Raw genomic sequence first — 20423 nt, forward strand, 5'->3', positions numbered from 1 at the left:
GTATGATTATGAGTGTGATTCAGCACACTCATAATCTAGTGTTCAGCTAGATATGCATTTTCCCTACAGCTTGGCTCTAAACTAAGCTGACTCCTTCTCTGGCACTTTAATCAACCATTTCAACATGGGGGTGCAAACTTGCTGTAATAGGCAAGTATTGGCAAACTGTAGTCAGCCTCTAACGTGACACCTTCTTCCTAAGGGATTTACAAGGACAGTTTCACTATTCTGTCCTTTCACACTGACTTTAGAACCTAACCTCATCTAAAATGAGACTCACTATACTTCGGTTATGATATGGGCCATACTGCTATAAGAGTGAAAGACAAGAGATGAAGAGGTACCAGAATACTTAGGTGTGGCTTCGTAGAAGGAAAAAAACCTTGAGATGTATCCTGTATGATAGGTCAGGATTAGGTAGGCTTACTTATTTGTTCCCTTTTGTGTGACTGTAAGATAGGTGAGGGCAGGGTTTTGTCCCCGGAAATGACCACATTCTTGACTGGTAGTTGGTAGATGGATGGATGGATGGACTAAAGGACAGAGCAATGGGTGTTCAGTATAGAGCTAGAACATGATTGAAAATGAGGTGGTAGTAATAAAAAAGAGAATATAAACAGACAAAAGAAGTATGCTGATGTGGAAAAGTAAGAGATAACATTAGCTCCTGAAATACATTAAGTGCCATGCTAAGGATTTTGAATTTTATCTTGTCAATGATAAGAAATTAGTTGAACAAGTAAATGCCATGATGCTAAGCAGCCTTAGATACGACTTCTATGGAAACTGGTGCTTGTTTGGGAAGAACATCTTCCATGTTCATGGTATTAATTTTCAATAAAGATATTAGATTAGAAATAGAATATGTCAGATCTTATTACTGGAAGGAGACCTGGCAATTGTCTAATGCAGCCAGGCCATTACAGCATAATGTTAACAAAAATCTGGGCTTTTCATCTAAGCCTTACCATTTAACACCTATGTAGTGCTGGACAAATGCCTTAACCTCTGCAAACCTCAGTTTCTACTTATGTAAAATGGGATATTGATAGTTCCTAACTTATGCAGTTGTGGTGTTGGTTAAATGAAGTAATGATTGTAAAGTGTTTAGCGCATTACCTAGCATCTAGAGAGTGCTCAATAACGTTTACTTGGCTGTTATACAGCCTCCCACCAAAGGCAAGAATTCATGCTCGGAACCTTAGTCTCTTCAAAAATCCTTTGATGGGGAGCTCATTGCCTGGAGAGTCCAGTGTTTTTCTTTGTTGGGCCAGATTTTATCCACTGGACATATATTTGTTGAGCATCTACTATATGCCAAGCCCTCTTATATACATTGAGAATACAGCAGTGTATAAAATATCTTACATGTACCCACACACACATTTGTTCATTTGTTTATTCAAAAGTCCTTCAAGTTGGGCTGGAAAAAGAAATGACTTCCTTACTCTAGATTCCCAACCATCCCTCCAACATCTATTCATTGGTATAATAGATGTTGTCTTTACTCCTTCTTTACATGACAGTTTTAAAAACATCTAAAGACTACTTTCTTCTCTAATCTCAAACTGTCATTGTTTTCAACCATTATTCATAAAACGGGAGTCTTTGTGTTTTCACTGTATTTCTGTGGATATATTTTGTAATCCTCTTTGTTAGGAACTCAGTGCATTTAGAATAGCCATTTTTACTTCTGAGCCTCTCTATAGTGTGTATTAAATATAAGCAGCATTGTGTAATGGAGCAAGTACAGGTCTGGAGTCAGCTTAGCGTGGGTTCAACCACTGTATTTTACACAAGTCATTCAACAGCTCAGAGTTTTGATATGCACGTCTGTAAAGTGAACATAGTAATATTTACTTCATTGATTGTCCCAAAGACTAAATGAGATAAATTATATAAAGCATGGAGTACACAGAAGATGATCAATGAGTCTGTTTCTTCAACTCTTGGCCTCTCCATTTCTTCTTATCTCTGGAATATTAATATCGCATTAATGAAATGACTCTTTGGAGTTTATCCTTTGTCATCACTCTTTCGTGCAAACCAAGCTGGTTGGCATTGCCTCTTGAATAAGCAGCTCCTATGTGTGTTTGTGAGAAAAGCAGGGTAGTCCCAGGGCAGCAGTCAGCCCTGGGTCTATGTCAGTACTTAGCAGAGTTGGCTAATATTGTATTCATTAGCTATCAATATGGGTTTTCTCCTATTAAGAAGAGTCAGAGGGTAGTCCTGAGTCAGGGAATCTCTGACTTAGACACTAAGGCAGGGAGAGGCTATTTATTTCGGGAGTAGGAAAGATTCAGACAGTACACTGTTTCTCGCATGAGGGTCTGTGCGTGGATCTCAAGATTCCACCATATTCTCTTCCGGACTTTGAATTTTGTATTTTCATTTCGATGATCGTCTTTAAAAGATAATATAAGCCTATTTTCAATCTTCTGGATGGGCTCCTTCAACCTAACACGTTGGGACATACTTTTGTGTTTGGTTTTTGATATTTCTTCCCCATGCAGAGTGGGAAACACAAGCATCTTCTAGGGCTGAGCAGATTATGTGACTATGTCTGGGACCTGTATTAGACAACCAGGAAGAATAGGACCTGGGGAATAAACGCCTTTCCTAAAGCATTCAAGTAAAATAATGATGATAACAGAGAAATGACATGGTGGCCAAATAAGATGAAGCTGTAGTCCTTATTTGAGTAGTGGTAAGCACTATAAAGAAAAAAAGTTTTTATACACGTTTTAAAGGTTACACTCCACTTACAGTTATTACAAAATATTGACTGTATTCCCTTTTTTGTACAATACATTCTTGTAGCTTATCTTACACCCTGTAGTTTGTACCTCCCACTTCCCCACCCATATATTACGCCCCCCAAATGGTAACCACTAGTTTGTTTTCTATCTCTGTGAGTCTGCTTCTATAAAGAAAAAAAATTTAAGCATATTAGGATAATAACAGGGGGTTGGGAGTGAAATAAAGGAGGTGTAGGATGATCAAGAAAAGCCTCCCTGAGGTGGTGACATTTGGGCTGAGACCTGAATGATGAGGACCCAGTTATGGAAGGTCTAGAAGATGTTCTAGGAGAGAGAACAGCTGGGGCGAATTCTCAAGAACCACCCTCTAAACATTTCAAGAACCAGAAAGGCGGGCAGCTCAGCTAAAACACAGTGCTCTAGGGGAATGCAGGTGGTGATTCTTAGGACCTGTGGAATGAGTGTGGATTTTGCTCTAAATGCATTGGGAAGCCAGAGGAGAGTTTTTAAGCCAGGCAGTGACAAGAGCTGGCATTTATTTTGTAAAGATCAATCTGGATGCTGTATAAATACTAAATATAGTGGAGAAGCAGGTGGAAATAGGCAGCCTAGGAAGCCATTGTGACAACGAAACAATGACAATAACATTAAAAATAGCACTCAACACTGATAGGGTGTCTGTTCTAAGTATATAAATGATTCCATTTGTGACAATCTTTATGAAGTAGATGAAGCTATTATATATTTTATAGATGAGAAAACTGAGTCACAGAGAGGTTAAATAACTTGACATGGACAAGGGGGTAGAAACGGAGATAAAGAAATGAATGGGGCTTCCCTGGTGGCGCAGTGGTTGAGAATCCGCCTGCCGATGCAGGGGACACGGGTTCGTGGCCCGGTCCGGGAAGATCCCACATGCCGAGGAGCGGCTGGGCCCGTGAGCCATGGCCGCTGAGCCTGCGCGTCCGGAGCCTGTGCTCCGCAACGGGAGAGGCCACAACAGTGAGAGGCCCGCGTACCGCAAAAAAAAAAAAAAAAAAAAAAAAAAAGAAATGAATGGATTCAAGTTATGTTTTAAAGGAAAGCCAGCAATCGCTGGATCAGCTGTGGGGAGTGAGATGGGAGGGAAAGAGAGGAATCTAGAACTTGTAGGTGATTTGTTGTTTCCATCACTGTTGATCAGTGCTCAGCACAAGATGGAGCTTTGGGGATTGGTTTCTATTTAACAAAACAAGCATGCCGTTGTACTGTATGCATGTAACACTAGAACTTCTAAAGGCTAGTTTTTAAATCGATTGTAACTACAGTGCTGTTTCATGAATGTCTGCATTTTAGGTAGTTCATACTAGTATAGATCTGCTCCAAATGACCAACCCCAAAGTAGGCTCCTCATAATGATACCTGGCACGTGAAAGTTGGCCCCAAGATCCCAGTGTGTTAAACTGAGTCACTTTGAGGCAAAAATAAAGAGAATGACTTTTTTTTTTTAAATTTAAGCCTGTGCCTTTATTAATTTTTAGATCCAGAACACTCAGGTGGCTTCAGCTCAAGCCACTTCAATAACTTCTTACTATCCCTTTTTTTTTTTTTTTGTGGTACACGGGACTCTCACTGTTGTGGCCTCTCCCGTTGCGGAGCACAGGCTCCGGACACACAGGCCCAGCGGCCATGGCTCACGGGCTTAGTTGCTCCGCGGCATGTGGGATCTTCCCGGACCAGGGCACGAACCCGTGTCTCCTGCATCGGCAGGCGGACTCTCAACCACTGCGCCACCAGGGAAGCCCTATCCCTTTTTTAATTGGACTTTAGGGACATACCAAGGCCACTGTTCGGTCTGCCTTTCCCAAGGGCAAGGGTGGTGGGAACAGTGGATTTATTTAGGCTCTTTCTCTTCTTTCGTGTTTTTAAGTTTTCCTCCTTTAAAAAAAAATCACCTAAAGATTCTACTTATTGAGCACTTTTTATAGACAAAGCCTTGTGCCCTATGTTTATGTCCCACTTTCATTTTATTTTATTTTATTTTTTATTATTATTATTTTTTTTAATTTTTTTTTTTTTTGCGGTACGTGGGCCTCTCACTGTTGTGGCCTCTCCCATTGCGAAGCGCAGGCTCCGGGCGCGCAGGCTCAGTGGCCATGGCTCACGGGCCCAGCCGCTCCGCGGCATGTGGGATCTTCCCAGACCGGGGCACGAACCCGTGTCCCCTGCATCGGCAGGCGGATTCTCAACCACTGCACCACCAGGGAAGCCCCCCACTTTCATTTTAAAACTCCCAACTGCAACCACCCCATGAAGTAAGTGGTTAGTAGACTGTCTACCACAGAGTCAGGCTAAGTAATCCAGGAAGATGCAACTGGATCAGCAGTGCCGGGGTCTGACCTGGTCAGCCCAACTCCAGAGCACAGCCTCCCAGGCGCCTTACTGTGGATTCGCATGGGACTCTTACCTGCGACAAAAGAGGGCGAGGTTTAAGAGACTCCTGGCCTCGTTTGTTGTTTGGTAATTGACACATATTTACAGCATCTCATGTGTGGCATAGCTGTGGATTCACCCCTTACACTGTCCTCATTGCCTGTTGTCCAGTTCTTTCTAATTAAAAATGAGTTTGTGGATAAAATGGAAATAAAATTATATATAAAAGAAAGAGACTTGTGGCCTTAGGATTTCATTTTCTCTTTGCAGAAAGATCTGTGTGAGGGAGGCTGGCTACAGTGGAAAGTGTTAGGGTCAAGCGGTGCCTTCTCTCTTTGGTAGCATTCAGTTGATAAGGAAAAGGTCATGATTGAGGAAGAAATCAGACAATCACAAGTTGTAGACTTGGAGCCTTTTTTTGTACATGGGTATATTCAGAAAAGTTGAGTGAAAACTAACTTGGTTACTGGGCACGTCCTGGGCATTGCTCAGCCCTTTATATCTGTTAGACTCATTTGAACCTCATAACCATTTTAAGAGGGCAAAACTAATATTCCCATTTTGTAGAAGAGAAACCACGGGCTCAGAGACATTTCATGACTTGACCTAAAGTATAAGATAATACAGAGCTTATCCAGGTTGTGAACTCAGAACTGTGTGTTTATAAATATTTTCAACCACAGTGTCTTGTGTCAAAATTTTTTCAACATGAGGGATTTTGGGACATTTCTGTTAGACTGTAAACTCAGTGAGGGAATGGATCATGTCTTTTTCACCTTTATTTCCCCAGGAAGTAGACATGCAAGTAATAATTATGTACTAACTAAGTAAGTGATGGACCAATGGAGTGACAGATAAACAGACTTATGGGGAGAAGGATGGACAGATGGAATGAATTACCCTCTATGGACTTTGATGTAACTAAACATTCCAAGGCTCTATCGGTATATTTTGCATTGATTGTACATGTGATATCATATCCTTCTAATTTAAACAAAGCCAAATAATGAGGATGATCTGACATCTTCATTTGCCCTTGTGTATCATGTAAGGGTTCCTGCCATATGAAGACGTGGATTTACATGAAATCCTCTCTTTTCTCTTCTCCGTTTTTAGTCTAGCATCCAGCAAGTGACACTCCGCCAACATGCTTGTCCTTATTATTTTAGCCCTCTCTCCTCTCTTCCCTCTCTTCTGTGGACCCATTACACTCTGAATTAACTATTGATATTTATTTAACCAAACTAATCATTGAGAACTTCACCTCCATTTTACATTTAGAATAAAATTTAAAAATCCCAAACTCTTTACAAGGGCCAAGAAGGTCCTGTCATTCTGGCTGCTCTTTACTTGTCTCCTAACCTCCTCTTTCCCTTGTTCACTGTCTTCAGCCCCCTGGCCTTTTGGCTTCTCTGCAGATACAACAATCATGTTCTTACCAGGCAGAAATACTTGCTTTTTCTTATGTATAGAGTGGTCTTTTCCCAGATCTTCACCTGATGACTCCTTCTTATCATGCAGGATTTGTTCGATCGTTCATTCATTCATTCAATTAATCTTTTTTGCACCCCAAGTATGTGCCAGACATCATTTAGATGCTGGTAATCCAACAGAAAACAAAAAAGTCTCTGCCCTCGTGATGCATACATTTTAGCTGGGAAGAAAAATAAATAAGCAAATGATGGTATAATGTAAGGTAATGATAAATGCTGAAATGTCAGCCTCCCTGACTATAGCTCATGTTTTCTCTCCCAAGATACTATCTGTTCCATATATAAGGCTGCTTTATCCTTCTGCTAGTATTTATTAATGCTTCCAATGATAATGTTTATTCTAGTTATTTATTTTCTGTGTTATTTGAGACCATGAGAGTCTTGAGTTCAAGGACCTTGTCTCTCATTTGCCTTTATATTCTAGAACAGTGCCTGGCACAGAGGAGGAGCTCAATGAAAAAATTAATGATATGACATCATCTACCTGTCCATCTAGTAGGAGTTTTCAGTATTTCTGTGAGCATCAGAGGAGGACCCAGACCACTGGGAGCCTGTAGTGTTAGTCACTGGGGACCCAGCAGTGAGTGATACAGTATAAGACCCCAGAGTAAAAGAGACAGAATTAAACTAATGAAAGTAATGAAATAATTTAAAGATTTATGACAACTATTAAGAATGGTATAAAGCGAAGAATTATGGTAGATGGAAACAGGTGGGGAAGAGGGCTCTCGGGAAAAGGTAGCAGGAGAAGGACTTTCTTGAAGGTGATGTCTGTCGACTAAAAAAAAAAATGCACAACCTAAAAGCTGAGAATTGTGTTTTATTTGGCAGACTTGTTAAGGACTGAAGCCCGGGTGACAGCCTCTCAGATAGCTCTGAGAGACTGTTCCCAAGAGATAAGGGAAGAGCCAGGGTATAGAGGAGTTTTGCAAACATCAGGTAGTTGAACATCAAAAGATTTCTACTAATTAAAGGAAAAACAAAAATCTCAAGTGAATGAATTTAGCACTTTTCTGTATGGGAAGGTGCAAGAGCCTGGGTTCATTGAAATCATTCCTTTGATATGTACCTTAACTTACCTAAGGCCAGAATCCTGTTTTTTCCATCTTTAATCACCTCAGGGTGCACAGTCAGGAAGTGGCGGGGTGGGGGTGGGGGTGCAGTGGCCTGATGGCCGCAACATCCTTTTTTTTACTGATACAGCAGGTGACTTTCTTCCTCCACACATCTAAGGTGAGACCTCGTGGTTGAGAGGCAGTTGGCCATACAGGAGCATTCTGGGAAGTAGGAACAGCATTTGCAAAGTCCCTGAGGTAGGAGAGAGGATAATATCCTTGCAAAACAGAAAGGAGACCAGTGTGGTTAGAGTGTAATGAGGGAGGGAGAAGGTGGCAGGACAGGGGTTTGGAGAGGTTACTAGGAATGAGATTGTAAAGGTGAAGCGTTTGATGGTTTTGTTTTTTGTTTTTATTTTTTATTTTTGTATTTTATTTTTTTTTGTTGGTATTTGAGATAGGGTAGCCAAGGAAAGCTTCCTTGACGTGGTGAGTTCGAAATAAGGATCTAAACGAAGTAAGTCATGCAGATATATGGAGAAAGAGCATTCCAGGCATGAGGCAAGAGCAAGTGCAAGTGCAAAGACCCTAAGGCAAAAGTATACTGGGAAATTCTGGTGTGATCCAGGAAAAGTAGTGAGTTCAGCGTGCCTGGAGCAAACTAAATGAGGGGAAGAGGAATAGTAGATAAGGTCAGATAAGTCCTGAGGAGGGGAGGGAGTTGTACACCCAAGTGAGGTAGGACCTCATGTGTCATTAATAAGGACCTGAGCTTTTTTTTTTTAAACATCTTTATTGGAGTATAACTGTTTTACAATAGTGTGTTAGTTTTTCCTTTACAACAAAGTGAATCAGTTATACATATACATATGTTCCCATATCTCTTCCCTCTTGAGTCACCCTCTCTCCCACCCTCCCTATCCCACCCCTCTAGGTGGTCACAAAGCACAGAGGTGATCTCCCTGTGCTATGCGGCAGCTTCCCACTAGCTATCTAATTTACATTTGGTAGTGTATATATGTCCCTGCCACTCTCTCACTTCGTCACAGCTTACCCTTCCCCCTCCCCATATCCTCAAGTCCATGCTCTAGTAAGTCTGTGTTTTATTCCCGTCTTACCACTAATCTCTTCATGACATTTTTTTTTCTTAGAGTCCATATACATGTGTTAGCATACGGTATTTGTTTTTCTCCTTCTGACTGACTTCACTCTGTATGAAAGACTCTAGGTCCATCCACCTCATTACAAGTAACTCAATTTTGTTCCTTTTAATGGCTGTGTAATATTCCACTGTATATATTTGCCACATCTTTATCCATTCATGTGTTGACATAAGTTATCTTTTTAAAAGATCATCCTGGCTGCTGTGTGGAGAATAGACTGTAGAAGGACCAGAGAAAATAACTGCTTTAAAGAACAAGTGGGAGTTTGTGAAAAGGACATTGGAGGTTAGGACATTACAAGCAGGGGAACCACACATACAAAAGCACAGAGGCAGGAAACCTCCTGGTGTGTCCAGGAATCACAGGTAATTTGACATAATTGGAATGTATAGTGGTAGCATGTATACAGGGCAGTGTAGCATGTAATAACAGTTCAACAAATGCTGGCTGAATAATAGAATGGACTTAGATGGTTCTTAGCTTGTGACTCTATTATATTCAGTCTGTTTTTTGTTAGTTTCCAGAGCCTTGGGTGTAGTTCACCTCCCTGTCTAAATTATAAGTTCTTTGAAAGCAGAGGGAGAATCAAATACTTCTTTCTTACCAGCTACATAAATGAAATTTGTTTAAATCGAATGACATAGCAATACTTGAAAACAAGAAGATCCAGGGAGTGTGTTATAAGGGATTAAGAGCATAGACTTGGGGTCAGGTCAGATAGCCTTGGGTTTATGTTTTGAGCACCACACTATCTATGTGATCTTAGAAGAGTTATATAATATCTCTGGGCCTCCTATTTCTTCACATGGGACAATGGAGAAATCAATAAATCCTACCTCTTAGGGTTGCTGTGAGAATTGAGATAAATATCTATAATTCTACAAAGTACCTGGCAATGTTGTAAACACTTGATAAATGGTAGTGATTTGTCGTGTGTTTGAAGTAGCAGGGTTTGTCTGTAACGAAGTCTAGGGCTACAGGAAGCAGCTGGGAGTCAGGAGGCCGGTCTCCTAGGAAAGTCTGCCAGCAGCTCAGAGGGTGACCTTGCCTTCTACTTCTTAACGCAAATGCTCTCGGATATGATGGCGCACTTCAAAGCAGACACCATGAAATTTGAAATTCAGATATTTTAAAGCTTGAGCTTAATAATGAAAATGAGGGCTTGAGGTCATCTTTTGTTTATGCTGTGGAAGTTGACGCTGGATTATTGAGAAATTGCTTTCATGGTTGCATTAGTAGAAGTCAGGGTGCTTTTAAAGAGTCATTCCTAAGTTCAGCAGTGATTTCATAGATTCTGCCTTAACCTCAAAATACAGGTTAAGTAATACTGTTCTCTTATAGATGATAATGTCAGGCATAGAGAAGTATAGTAACTTCCCTCTCACATGTTCCCAATATAGGTGACTATTATATAGAGGAATTGATCTGTGAAACCATTGGATTAGCCTAGTGATATTTTGAAAAACATCATCCAAAACTCACTTTTTAGCTCCTTGACTTTCACCATCAACCTGGGCTTCATCATTTTCATGTTAGTTTCTCCTTGGTTCTAGAGTGACTAGTAGTTTGGAGGAAAAGAGCATGGCCTAGGAATTAGAAGGCCTGGTTTCTGGACCCACAATGGTTCTCTCTTGGGCAAGTTACTGAATATCTCCAAGCCTTAGTTTCCACATGTGTAAAATGCCTCACAGTGCTACTGAGAGGATTCAAGGAGAGAACATACATAACATTAGCATGAATAGAGCTTGGTCAAAGAGGGAATGAGGGTGTGTGAGTTAATGAATGAGAAATCTCAGATCTTCTGTACTTTCCCATCTTCAGCACATGTGATTGTTTCTCATCATGGCTTTGCTTCATAGTTTGTTTTGTCGTGTGAGGGCCTCTCTGCTGTGTCTGCCAATGACCTCCTCCTGTGATGACTTCCATTGCAGTGGAGCTACTCACTCCCTGTTTGACTTCAGCTGGCACTTCCCTTTTTCCGAGACGGTCTCCAGCAGAGTGGTTAGGACCCCAGATTCTGGACTCAAATATCTGGCTTCTGATCTCCGCTCTGTCGCTTCCTACTCTGTGACCATGGATTGTGCCTCAGTTTTCTCATCTGAACATGGAAAGAATGACAGTATCTTCATAGGTTCAAATGAGAATCAAATAAATGGATACATATACTTGAAACAGTGCCTGGCACTAGTAAGTGTGTAATGATTATTAGCTATCATTACTGTTGACACGCCCTCCTTTTGAATGAGGTCAATGGTTTGACAAAGTAGCTTCAGAGTTAGTCATGCTCCCGAAACTGGGATCACTTTAATAACATTTACTTGGTCATTGTATTAGTCAGGGTTCTCCCGAGAAACAGAACCAGTAGTAGCACATATATTTTATATACTTATATATTACATGTTAGATTATATATATTACATATATAATATTTATTTAATCATTAAGTATGAGGAATTAGGGACTTCCCTGGTGGCGCAGTGGTTAAGAATCTGCCTGCCAATGCAGGGGACATGGGTTCGAGCCCTGGTCAGGGAAGATCCCACATGCCATGGAGCAACTAAGCCCATGCACCACAACTACTGAGCCTGCGTGCCACAACTGCTGAAGCCCGCGCGCCTAGAGCCTGTGCTCCGCAACAAGAGAAGCCACCACAATGAGAAGCCCGCACATTGTGGCAAAGAGTAACCCCTGCTTGCCACAACTAGAGAAAGCCCGTGCACAGCAGTGAAGACCCAACACAGCCAAGAAATAAATAAATAAGTTTAAAAAAAATAAAAAAGGATGAGGAAATGGCTTACACAATTATTGAGGCTAAGAAGTCCCATGATCTGTCATCTGTAAGCAGGAAAGCCAGTGGTGCATTTCCAAGTCCAACAGCCTGAGAACCAGGGGAGCCAATGGTATAAATCCTAGTCCAAGGCAGGAGAAGATGAGTTGACATGTCCCAGCTCAATAAGTGAGGCAGCTCATAAGTGAAAAATTGAGCGAATTCTTTCCTTCTGCTTTTGTTCTATTCAGACCCTCAGTGGACTGCATGATGCCTACTCACATTAGAGAGAGGGCAGTCTGCTCTGCTGATCCCACCGATGCAAATGCTGTCTTCCTCCAGAAACACTCTCCAGACACATCAGAAATAATATTTATCAGGACACTCTGTGGCCACATAAAATTAACCATCCTAGTCGTCGTACTTTTATGGCCCTGTATAGAAAGAATTGGGTTATATCCATTCATGAATTGGAAACAAAGAAATACGTACTGCCCAGGGCTGAATGACATTGGAGGCCTTGTATATGTTGTTTGTTGTTGCTGTTGGTTGTAGATGTCTTAGTAGAATCCATAAGGTTATGAAACATGCAATAGTAGAATTAGGCCTGCATACAAACACGTGTATACATGTGTATATGCATAAACATATATATGATTCATAAAATATAGGCATGATATACAAAGCTGTGTATGCAGAGGTGTGTGTGTGTTCTGTAAAAATGGTAGAAGTGGGCGAGCTGGTGGTAGAGGTGGTAGAAGTTGAAGTCCAAGTGGTTGATGTGTGTAGAGGTGGAAGTGGTAGTAAACATAGTGGAAGTGGAAGTAGTGAACTCTTTGTGCCAAGCACTGCACTAAGCTCAGCATAATATACATCACCTCATCCTCATAAAAAAGAGGATTAAAGGAAGAAGTGACTTGGGTCCAATTACCAATCCAGGATCACAGCCAGGTAAAGCTGAGATTCAACCCCACACCTCTCTTTGCATAGCCTGTGTCTCCTTATAAGAATTCTGCTCAACTGCTTCGTCTTTAACCACTATCTTACATGTTGAAGACAGAGGTTGGAAGAGCTTATCAGAAAAAAAAAAATCCTTTAAAATTTCTCGTGCATTTTTGTGAACCTGGCGTGAATGCATTTTGAGATCGATTTTAGATAGAATGGATGCCATTTTTTAAAGTCTTAATTATCAGTTATTTGATTCAAGAGTTAATTCTTTCATTCAAGAATTTCTTAAGTGAAAAGCCTATGGGGAGAGTAGTCTTACAAGAAGTATTTGTTGGAAACAGGAACTTTCCCAGTTTGGGACTTGGAGTAATTGAGAAATCGAATGGTCTCATCCTTCCTTGTCACCAGGAACCTGTGGAATGTCACAGAGAGCAGCTGCTGGCTAAGCTACACGTGTTCTTCCTGTTTCCAGAACATGTGGGCCATTGACATAAGTGGAAGAAGCTGGATTTTTCAACTTAGGTCCACACCCCTAATAAAACAAATGCAAAAGCCTCACTAGTTTTGCTGTTCAAGTCTCAATCGTTCTACTTTAATGCAAGCTCTTTAGATTTTTCTAGAACTCTCTCGCAGTGAAACTTTTCGACTCACCCTCATGCAGTGTGGCACAGGAGAAGATGAGAAAGGAAACGTACCTGTCAGGCATTTCCCACATGTTAACTCAGTTATTCGCCCATCAAATTGCCAATGACGCTATGAAGAAATGAAGGCTCTGACAAGCTAACTGTTCGACACCACACGACCAGTGAGAGGTGGATGGGGTGAATCTAGGTACAGTGCCCAACACGTGGTAAACCCTCAACAAATAGCACATAATCCTGTCGTGAACAATTTCTCAGTTTGACCAAATGAGCAGATGTTTGAATGAGCTGTGTGAGCTGCTTCCCTAGCATGTACACTCTGATACAGAGGTTGACGAATTATTTTCTCCAAAGGAAGGCAGTAGCCCAGGGGTGGACATGGCAAGTGGAAACAACCAAAAGGGGAGGTCACAAGTCTGTGTTTTAGCCAGAGAGACCCCTAGTTGTTCAAAATTCGATTTCGAAGATAGGTTTCCAAGCGTCCAAACACAATTAGAAAACACCTGCTTTTGTAAATCATCTGTAACATTTCCATTGCATTTATGGAGCTCTTGTTTCTCCAGGAACAGAGATATTGTTGAAGATATCATTAAGAAACATTCGTGTTTTATTATGTAATATTTAAATGACTAGAGGTTTTCTATAAGAAAGTCAGAAAAGATAGAAACTGATGCTATGCCAATAATAAAAGGAACCTTCCAAAATGCAACCTCAACACTTCTTTTTAAAAATACCGTAATTTTTATAATATAATAAAATTACTGACCCAATTTTGGTGAGATGCCTATATGCAGAGGGCAAATATTTCATTCAATATCTATAATAAACCTTTAAAGTAGACTTTATTATTTATTAGTACTGTTTTATAGAGTAGGAAACTGGGGATTTAAGGATTTAAGGATTTATTCAATACTTTAAAACTAGAAAATGGAAGAGATAGTACTCAAATTCAAATGTCTGACCCCAAGCTCCGAGTTTGTCTGTAATTCTGTGTTGTCTCCCAATAACGTCTGAAGTCCTGGAGACATGAATGTTTTAATAAATATGGAAACAATGAAATTGATGTATTTAAATTATAGAGTTATTTCTTCCCAGCAATCCAAGTTCATTGTATTGACCCATGTTGTATTAAATCAAGGTAGATCTCAGATCTGGTTTTAATGGACCAGGAAAAAGATAAAAGACATCCTCAGGTAACAAAAAGGAAAGTTTAAATACATGTACAATATCTTTTTTCCCTTTCAGCATTAATCCTGAGACTGCCTCTCTACAAAGACAATTGATCTGAAAGATGACTTTTTTTTTTTTTACATTCTCTTGAAATTCTTTCAGATCATCTGAAGTCAGATATTTATTCATTTCTGACAAAAATAGTCCACGAAATTGATTACACATCTTTCAATATTTCCGCAAATTGTTTCTTATTAATAAATTAATTTACCATAGACACATTGAGATTGTTAGGCCATTGGAGCATAAGATATATGGCATAGTCTATAATTTAAGAACGTTTCTTTGGGGCTTCCCTGGTGGCGCAGTGGTTGAGAGTCCGCCTGCCGATGCAGGGGACGCGGGTTCGTGCCCCGGTCCGGGAAGATCCCACATGCCGTGGAGCAGCTGGGCGCGTGAGCCATGGCTGCTGAGCCTGCACGTCCGGAGCCGGTGCTCCGCAGCAGGAGAGGCCCCAACAGTGAGAGGCCCGCGTACCGCAAAAAAAAAGAACGTTTCTCTGGATTATTTCATGGAGGGGGAGGGGAACAAAATGATGAGGGGAGAAATTACTGGTGCATCAGAATTCATATTTTTCCTCTTCAGCCAAACGAACTCATATACATCTTTTAAAATATTACAGAGATTGTGAAAGAAAACCTGAAATATTCAAAGTGGTCAAACACAGATGGGAAAACAATTGGTGGAATATGCTTATAAAGTAAATAGAGGGAAAAAAGAAGAGAGAGAACTCCAACCTTTTCATTGTCTATAACAACTATAAGAATATGGGGAAAATCAGGAAGAATATCAAAATGCAGAGCTCACTCACTAGTGTGAAGGTGGCAGAATTATGGGTGATTTTTTTTCTCTCTCTCTCCTATCCGCAGTTGGGGTGAAGAAGTGATTTTTCATTTGCTGTGAATACAGTTGAAGTCCCCTTTGTTTCATTCTCTAGTCCCATTTCTCATTCTTTCTTCCCAGAGGCAACTCCAACTGTGACTGTTGGAGTGAATCCATTTAGGGTATTTCTTATTCTTCAGCTACAAACTCAGATATCTGTTAAAGATACAGTATTTTAAAGTTTTGTATAAACAGTATCTCATTTTATCCTTCTGAAACTTGAATTTTTTCAAAGCTGTTTTCATATTCTATCTATGACGATGCATGTATGTCTAGTTTATTCATTATAATTGCATATTGTATATGTTTCATCATATGAGTGTATCACAATTTGTGTATTTTCTTACTGAGGGACATTTAGATTGTTTTATATTTTCACCTTTCCAAATGATACTGCAGTGGTAATCCTCATGTATTTCCAGGTGAATATAAGCAAGTTTCACTAGGTTATTTACTTAAAGTAGAATTGCTAAACAATAGTAAATAAGGAACTACAGTTTTACTAGATATTGAAAAATTGTCTCCCAAAATGGCTGTGTCAATTCATACTTTCAAACCAGTGTAAAGAGTTTCTGTTTCTCCATGTTCTTGCCAAATGTGATGTTATTTTCCAATTTGGGGATTCTTGCTGAATTGTTGGATATAAACCAAATTCTCATTCTCTTCACTCCATTTCCCTGTTGACTATAAGGCTGCATATTTACTTCTGTAAACGATTCCGTTTTTCTCTTCTGTGATGTCTATCATATCCTTTTGTCCAATTTTCTATGGATTTGTTTTTTTTTCCTATTTCAGGAGTTCCCAACAGAGTTTAGATATCGGCTGAAGTTTATTATACTTTGCCATTAAGTGTGATATTTGTTAGTATTTAATCTAGTTAAGAGAGTTATCTATGTGAAATGCTTTTTTGCATCTATTAAGATAATTTGGGTTTTTTTCCTCTCTTACTGTTTCAGTGTGCTTAATTGCAGTAATTTGCATCAGATAGATTTTCTGATGTTGAGCCATCATTGAAGTATTGGAATAAATTTTAGTTATTCTCGAGTTAATTTTAATACTGACTAATTCATTTATTTAGTATTTAGTGAGTTTGGGCTAAAATTTCTTAAGTGAAATGGGGCTTTATTTTTATTTTATTGTTTGGTCCTTTTGTGGTTTTCATATCAAAATTACACTATCCTCTGAAAATGAGTAGGGTAGCTTTTCTGTTTCTCTATCCCCTGAAACTTTGCTAAAACTTGCTCATAAAACTACTTAGCAGACGAAAAGGAGAGAGGTGACCCGAGTGTGGAAGCGTGTGTGTATACTATTGATTCAAGCCCTTTGATGGTTTATTGGCCTATCAGTCTTTCTAGTTCTTCTTCAGTCACTGTGGTAATTTTATATTTCCCTATTAATTTGCCAAATTTCCCTAAAGTTTCAAATTTATTGGCAGAGAGCTGATCTTAACATTTTCTTAGATTTCTGAAAATCTAAAACTAACTTTAGTTTTGTCCCCTTTCGTATCTGTGATTTGCGTATATGTATGCACGTGTGTGTAACTTCTCTCATTTTCTTGATCAGTCGTGCTAAAGTATGGTCAAATATTAATATACCTACCTAAGCTTTCCTTTGGATAGTTTGTTTTGCATCTCTTTCTCCATACATTGATATGGAAGCTTTGGTTTGTCTGGTGGTTTTGAGCTGCATTAGCGAGATTTTTACAACGTCCTGTCAGATACTCTCCATTTTTATTTAAGTAGACTAATCTATGTACATTTATTGTGATTCTTGATCGATTTGGACTTTTTCCCATTATATTTTATGTTTTAAATTTACTATGCAATTCCCTTACATGCATTTTTTTCCTTTTCTGCCTTCTTGTTTAATATTTAAGCTTTCTCATTGAATATTTTCCTTCTACCAGTTGAGAAGTTAAATATTCTATTTCTATTCTTTCTAGTGATTACAATTAAAGGCATCCACAATTAACCAAGTCTAATGATAATCACAATCTCTATCCTGCTCCTAAATGATACCTGAGAATAACTCCCATAGCCCTCTTTCACAATCTTCCATATTATTATTTAGTATTTTAAGTCTATTTTATTCTCAAACTTCTACAAATTAGTTACTGTTTACAGTCAGTATTTATTTAGATTTACCAATAGCTTTATTAATTTCTTTGATCACCATTGTTTCTTATATTATATTTCAGTACTAGTTCAGTTTCATTTGATGTTTTCAGCAAGGATCTGGGAGCAGTAAGTACACGTATCTGTACTCTGAAAACATCTTTGCTTCTCTCTTGCCCTTGAATGATAGTATATCTGGAGAGGATTTTACATTGACAGCTATCTTAGCTCATTGCCTTAAGATATCCACCATCCCCAGCATCTGTTGTTGCTAATGAGAAGTCCATTGCCAGTCTGACTGCTATTCCTTTGTAGATAATCTGTCTTTTCTCTCACACAACTTTTACATTTTTTTCTTTCACTTATTCTGATTTATTAAAAACTGTATACCTGTGGATTTATTATTAAAGCTGCTTCAATAGATAGATTTATTTCCCTTTTCAATATTAAAGTCTTAGCTATTATCATTTGAATATTGGCTCCTTTTCGTCATCCTCTTGACTTTCTCATTCTATCCTCCCTACTGTGAGCTCTCTTTTAATACTTTACATCTCTTAATCTCTCTGTGCTGCATGCTAGGTGACTTCCTCAGGCCTAATTAATTCACCAGTTCTCTCTTCTGCTGTGTCTAGTCTACTTTTCAAGTTCTACATTTTTATTTCAAAAACTGTATTTAATGAAATATTGCCATTTGCAATAACATGGATGGACTTGGAGGGTATGATGCTAAGTGAAATAAGTCAGGCAGAGAAAGACAAATACTGTATGTAATCACTTAAATGTGGAATCTAAAAAATAAAACCAGTGAATATAACAAAAAAGAAGTAAATTCACAGATATAGAGAACAAAATAGTGGTCACCAGTGGAGAGAGAGAAGCAGAAAGGGGCAAGATAGGGGTAGGGGATTAAGAGATACAAACTACTGTGTGTAAAATAAATAAGCTATGAGGATATATAGTACAACACAGGGAATATAACCAATATTTTATCATAACTATAAATGGAATATAACCTTTAAAAATTGTGAATCACTGTGCTGTACACTTGAAACTTATGTAATATTGTACATCAATTATACCTCAATTTAAAAATTAATTTTAAAAAACTATATTTATGATTTCCATAACTCCTATCCTGTCCCCAAATCTATATTTTTTCACACTCTATTGTTTTTCCTAATGGCTTTTATTCCTCATGTTATTTCTTTGAACACTTAAAACTTACTTATTTTAATGTCACTTTCATATCATTCTAATATTTAATTCTCCCATTCATTACATCTTCTGACTACCTATGGTGGTTCATCTCCTTGTGTGATTTGCAGTTTTTCATTATACACTTGTTTTGAGTGGGAATTGTTTCCTTTGGAAAACATAGGTGCCATGGGTGTGGGAGCATATTTACAGAATGATTTCAGACTTCCTTTACAAGGCAGGTTGGGGGTGGATTTCAAGTAGCAGTTTTGGCTTTGTGTCTCAGAAAGACACAGATCGTATGCATCTAGAACCCCTACTCAGTGCTGGGTTGTAGAGTTTCTGCCTTCTCGTGGGTGACTCTTTGAGCTCCAGTGGCCCTGGTCAGATAGCAACCTTCCCTGTTTGCTCCCTGGGAGAGTGCACAGTTATTTTTTAGAATTAGTTTTAGAGATGGGATGGCATTTTGTGACCCTGGACCTTATTCTTTTAACTCAGTTCCAGCTTCCCATTCAGATGAGGCCTGTGGCTCAGACTGAACTTAAATCCCCAGCCATCAAATCCCCAGCCACCCAATCAGTGAGATCTTTCTTTGATCCCAATTTCCCATGGAGTACCTTGGCTGCAATTCTCACTGATGTCTTTAATTGTTAAGTTTCCACTTTATGTCTGGCACCTGGGGATTTTTACCTTATTGATTTCTAGGTTAGTTATGGGTTCTTGTTATAATTCTTTGCATCGTTATACTTCATCCAGAATTCCTCTGTATTTAAAGTGGGGGTGGAATGCCTTCCATGTCTGTTTAGGTCACCATATGGACCAGACTTACTTATATTACTTCTCTAATGAGGAAAAAGATACCCAAAGTTTGAAAATATGTTTTAAAAATGTTTTGCTTTAAATAACTTTTTTCCTCCACACTTCTCAGTGCTGAATTTGAAGAACCACATAATTATGAGGCAACAATTTCCTGTCTGAGACACTCCAGCAACTCCATTAACCAGTGCACCACAAAAGAGATTGCTGATTGTAAGTCTGCTAAGCCAATTAATATCGTAACCCTGTATGGAATGAAGATGTGTCCAAAATGGTATTTTCCCCCCAGCTAACTAAGTTTAAAAATTCACAGCCATGTTGCTTTACTATCACATTTCCTTTTATTTTTTTCCTTGTCTAGTCTCTTAAAAATATAAATAAACCCAGTTGGGCATCAGGACTGTCTCCTAGCCCTAGTGCTGCCTTCTCTCTACCCTCTTCTATTCTGTCCTTCACCAATCTGCTTAGATGCTTTGCCTTTTGTAGATACGTGGGAGGGAAAATCAAGATATGGCGATTCATTTTTCTTCCTTCTCCTCCCATGGAAACGTCATCTCTTTTCTCGTGGTGTCTGTCTTGAAGTCCCCTGGAAACTCAGTGTGTGGAGAGGGAGCTAAGAGACTGTGGGAATGAGGTCCTTGTGTTTAGCCTGAATATAAGCAGAGGATTCATTAAAAGGATCTGACCACTCGTTCAGAGTTAAGTCTTCCGACAAAGCTCAGAACTTTCAGTGAAAAAAGAGACCCCCTCAGGCAAGATGATGAAGAAGCAGGGACCCGCAGCATTTCTACAGGTTTCTATGTCTTTGATCTGCCTATGGGATCAGCCAATTTTCTACAAAAGGCATAAATGTTAGTGCTGGAATAAACACTAGTATTTATGGAGCCTGTACTATGGGCCACGGTTCTGTGTTATGACCTCTGTGTACATCCCTTTTGATATAGAGGTT

General features: G+C 39.3%; 1 protein-coding gene across 1 annotated transcript in view; it reads left to right on the forward strand.

Annotated features, from left to right (window-relative positions):
• The window catches only part of FYB2 (FYN binding protein 2), an 87229-nt gene that overhangs the window by 10082 nt on the left and 56724 nt on the right, over positions 1–20423 (forward strand). The window contains 1 exon segment of the mRNA XM_067025757.1: positions 19587–19687. Within this exon segment, the coding sequence (XP_066881858.1) occupies positions 19587–19687 (101 nt within the window).

This window comes from Kogia breviceps, chromosome 1, assembly GCF_026419965.1.
Source record: "Kogia breviceps isolate mKogBre1 chromosome 1, mKogBre1 haplotype 1, whole genome shotgun sequence".
NCBI classification, from domain to species: domain Eukaryota; kingdom Metazoa; phylum Chordata; class Mammalia; order Artiodactyla; family Physeteridae; genus Kogia; species Kogia breviceps.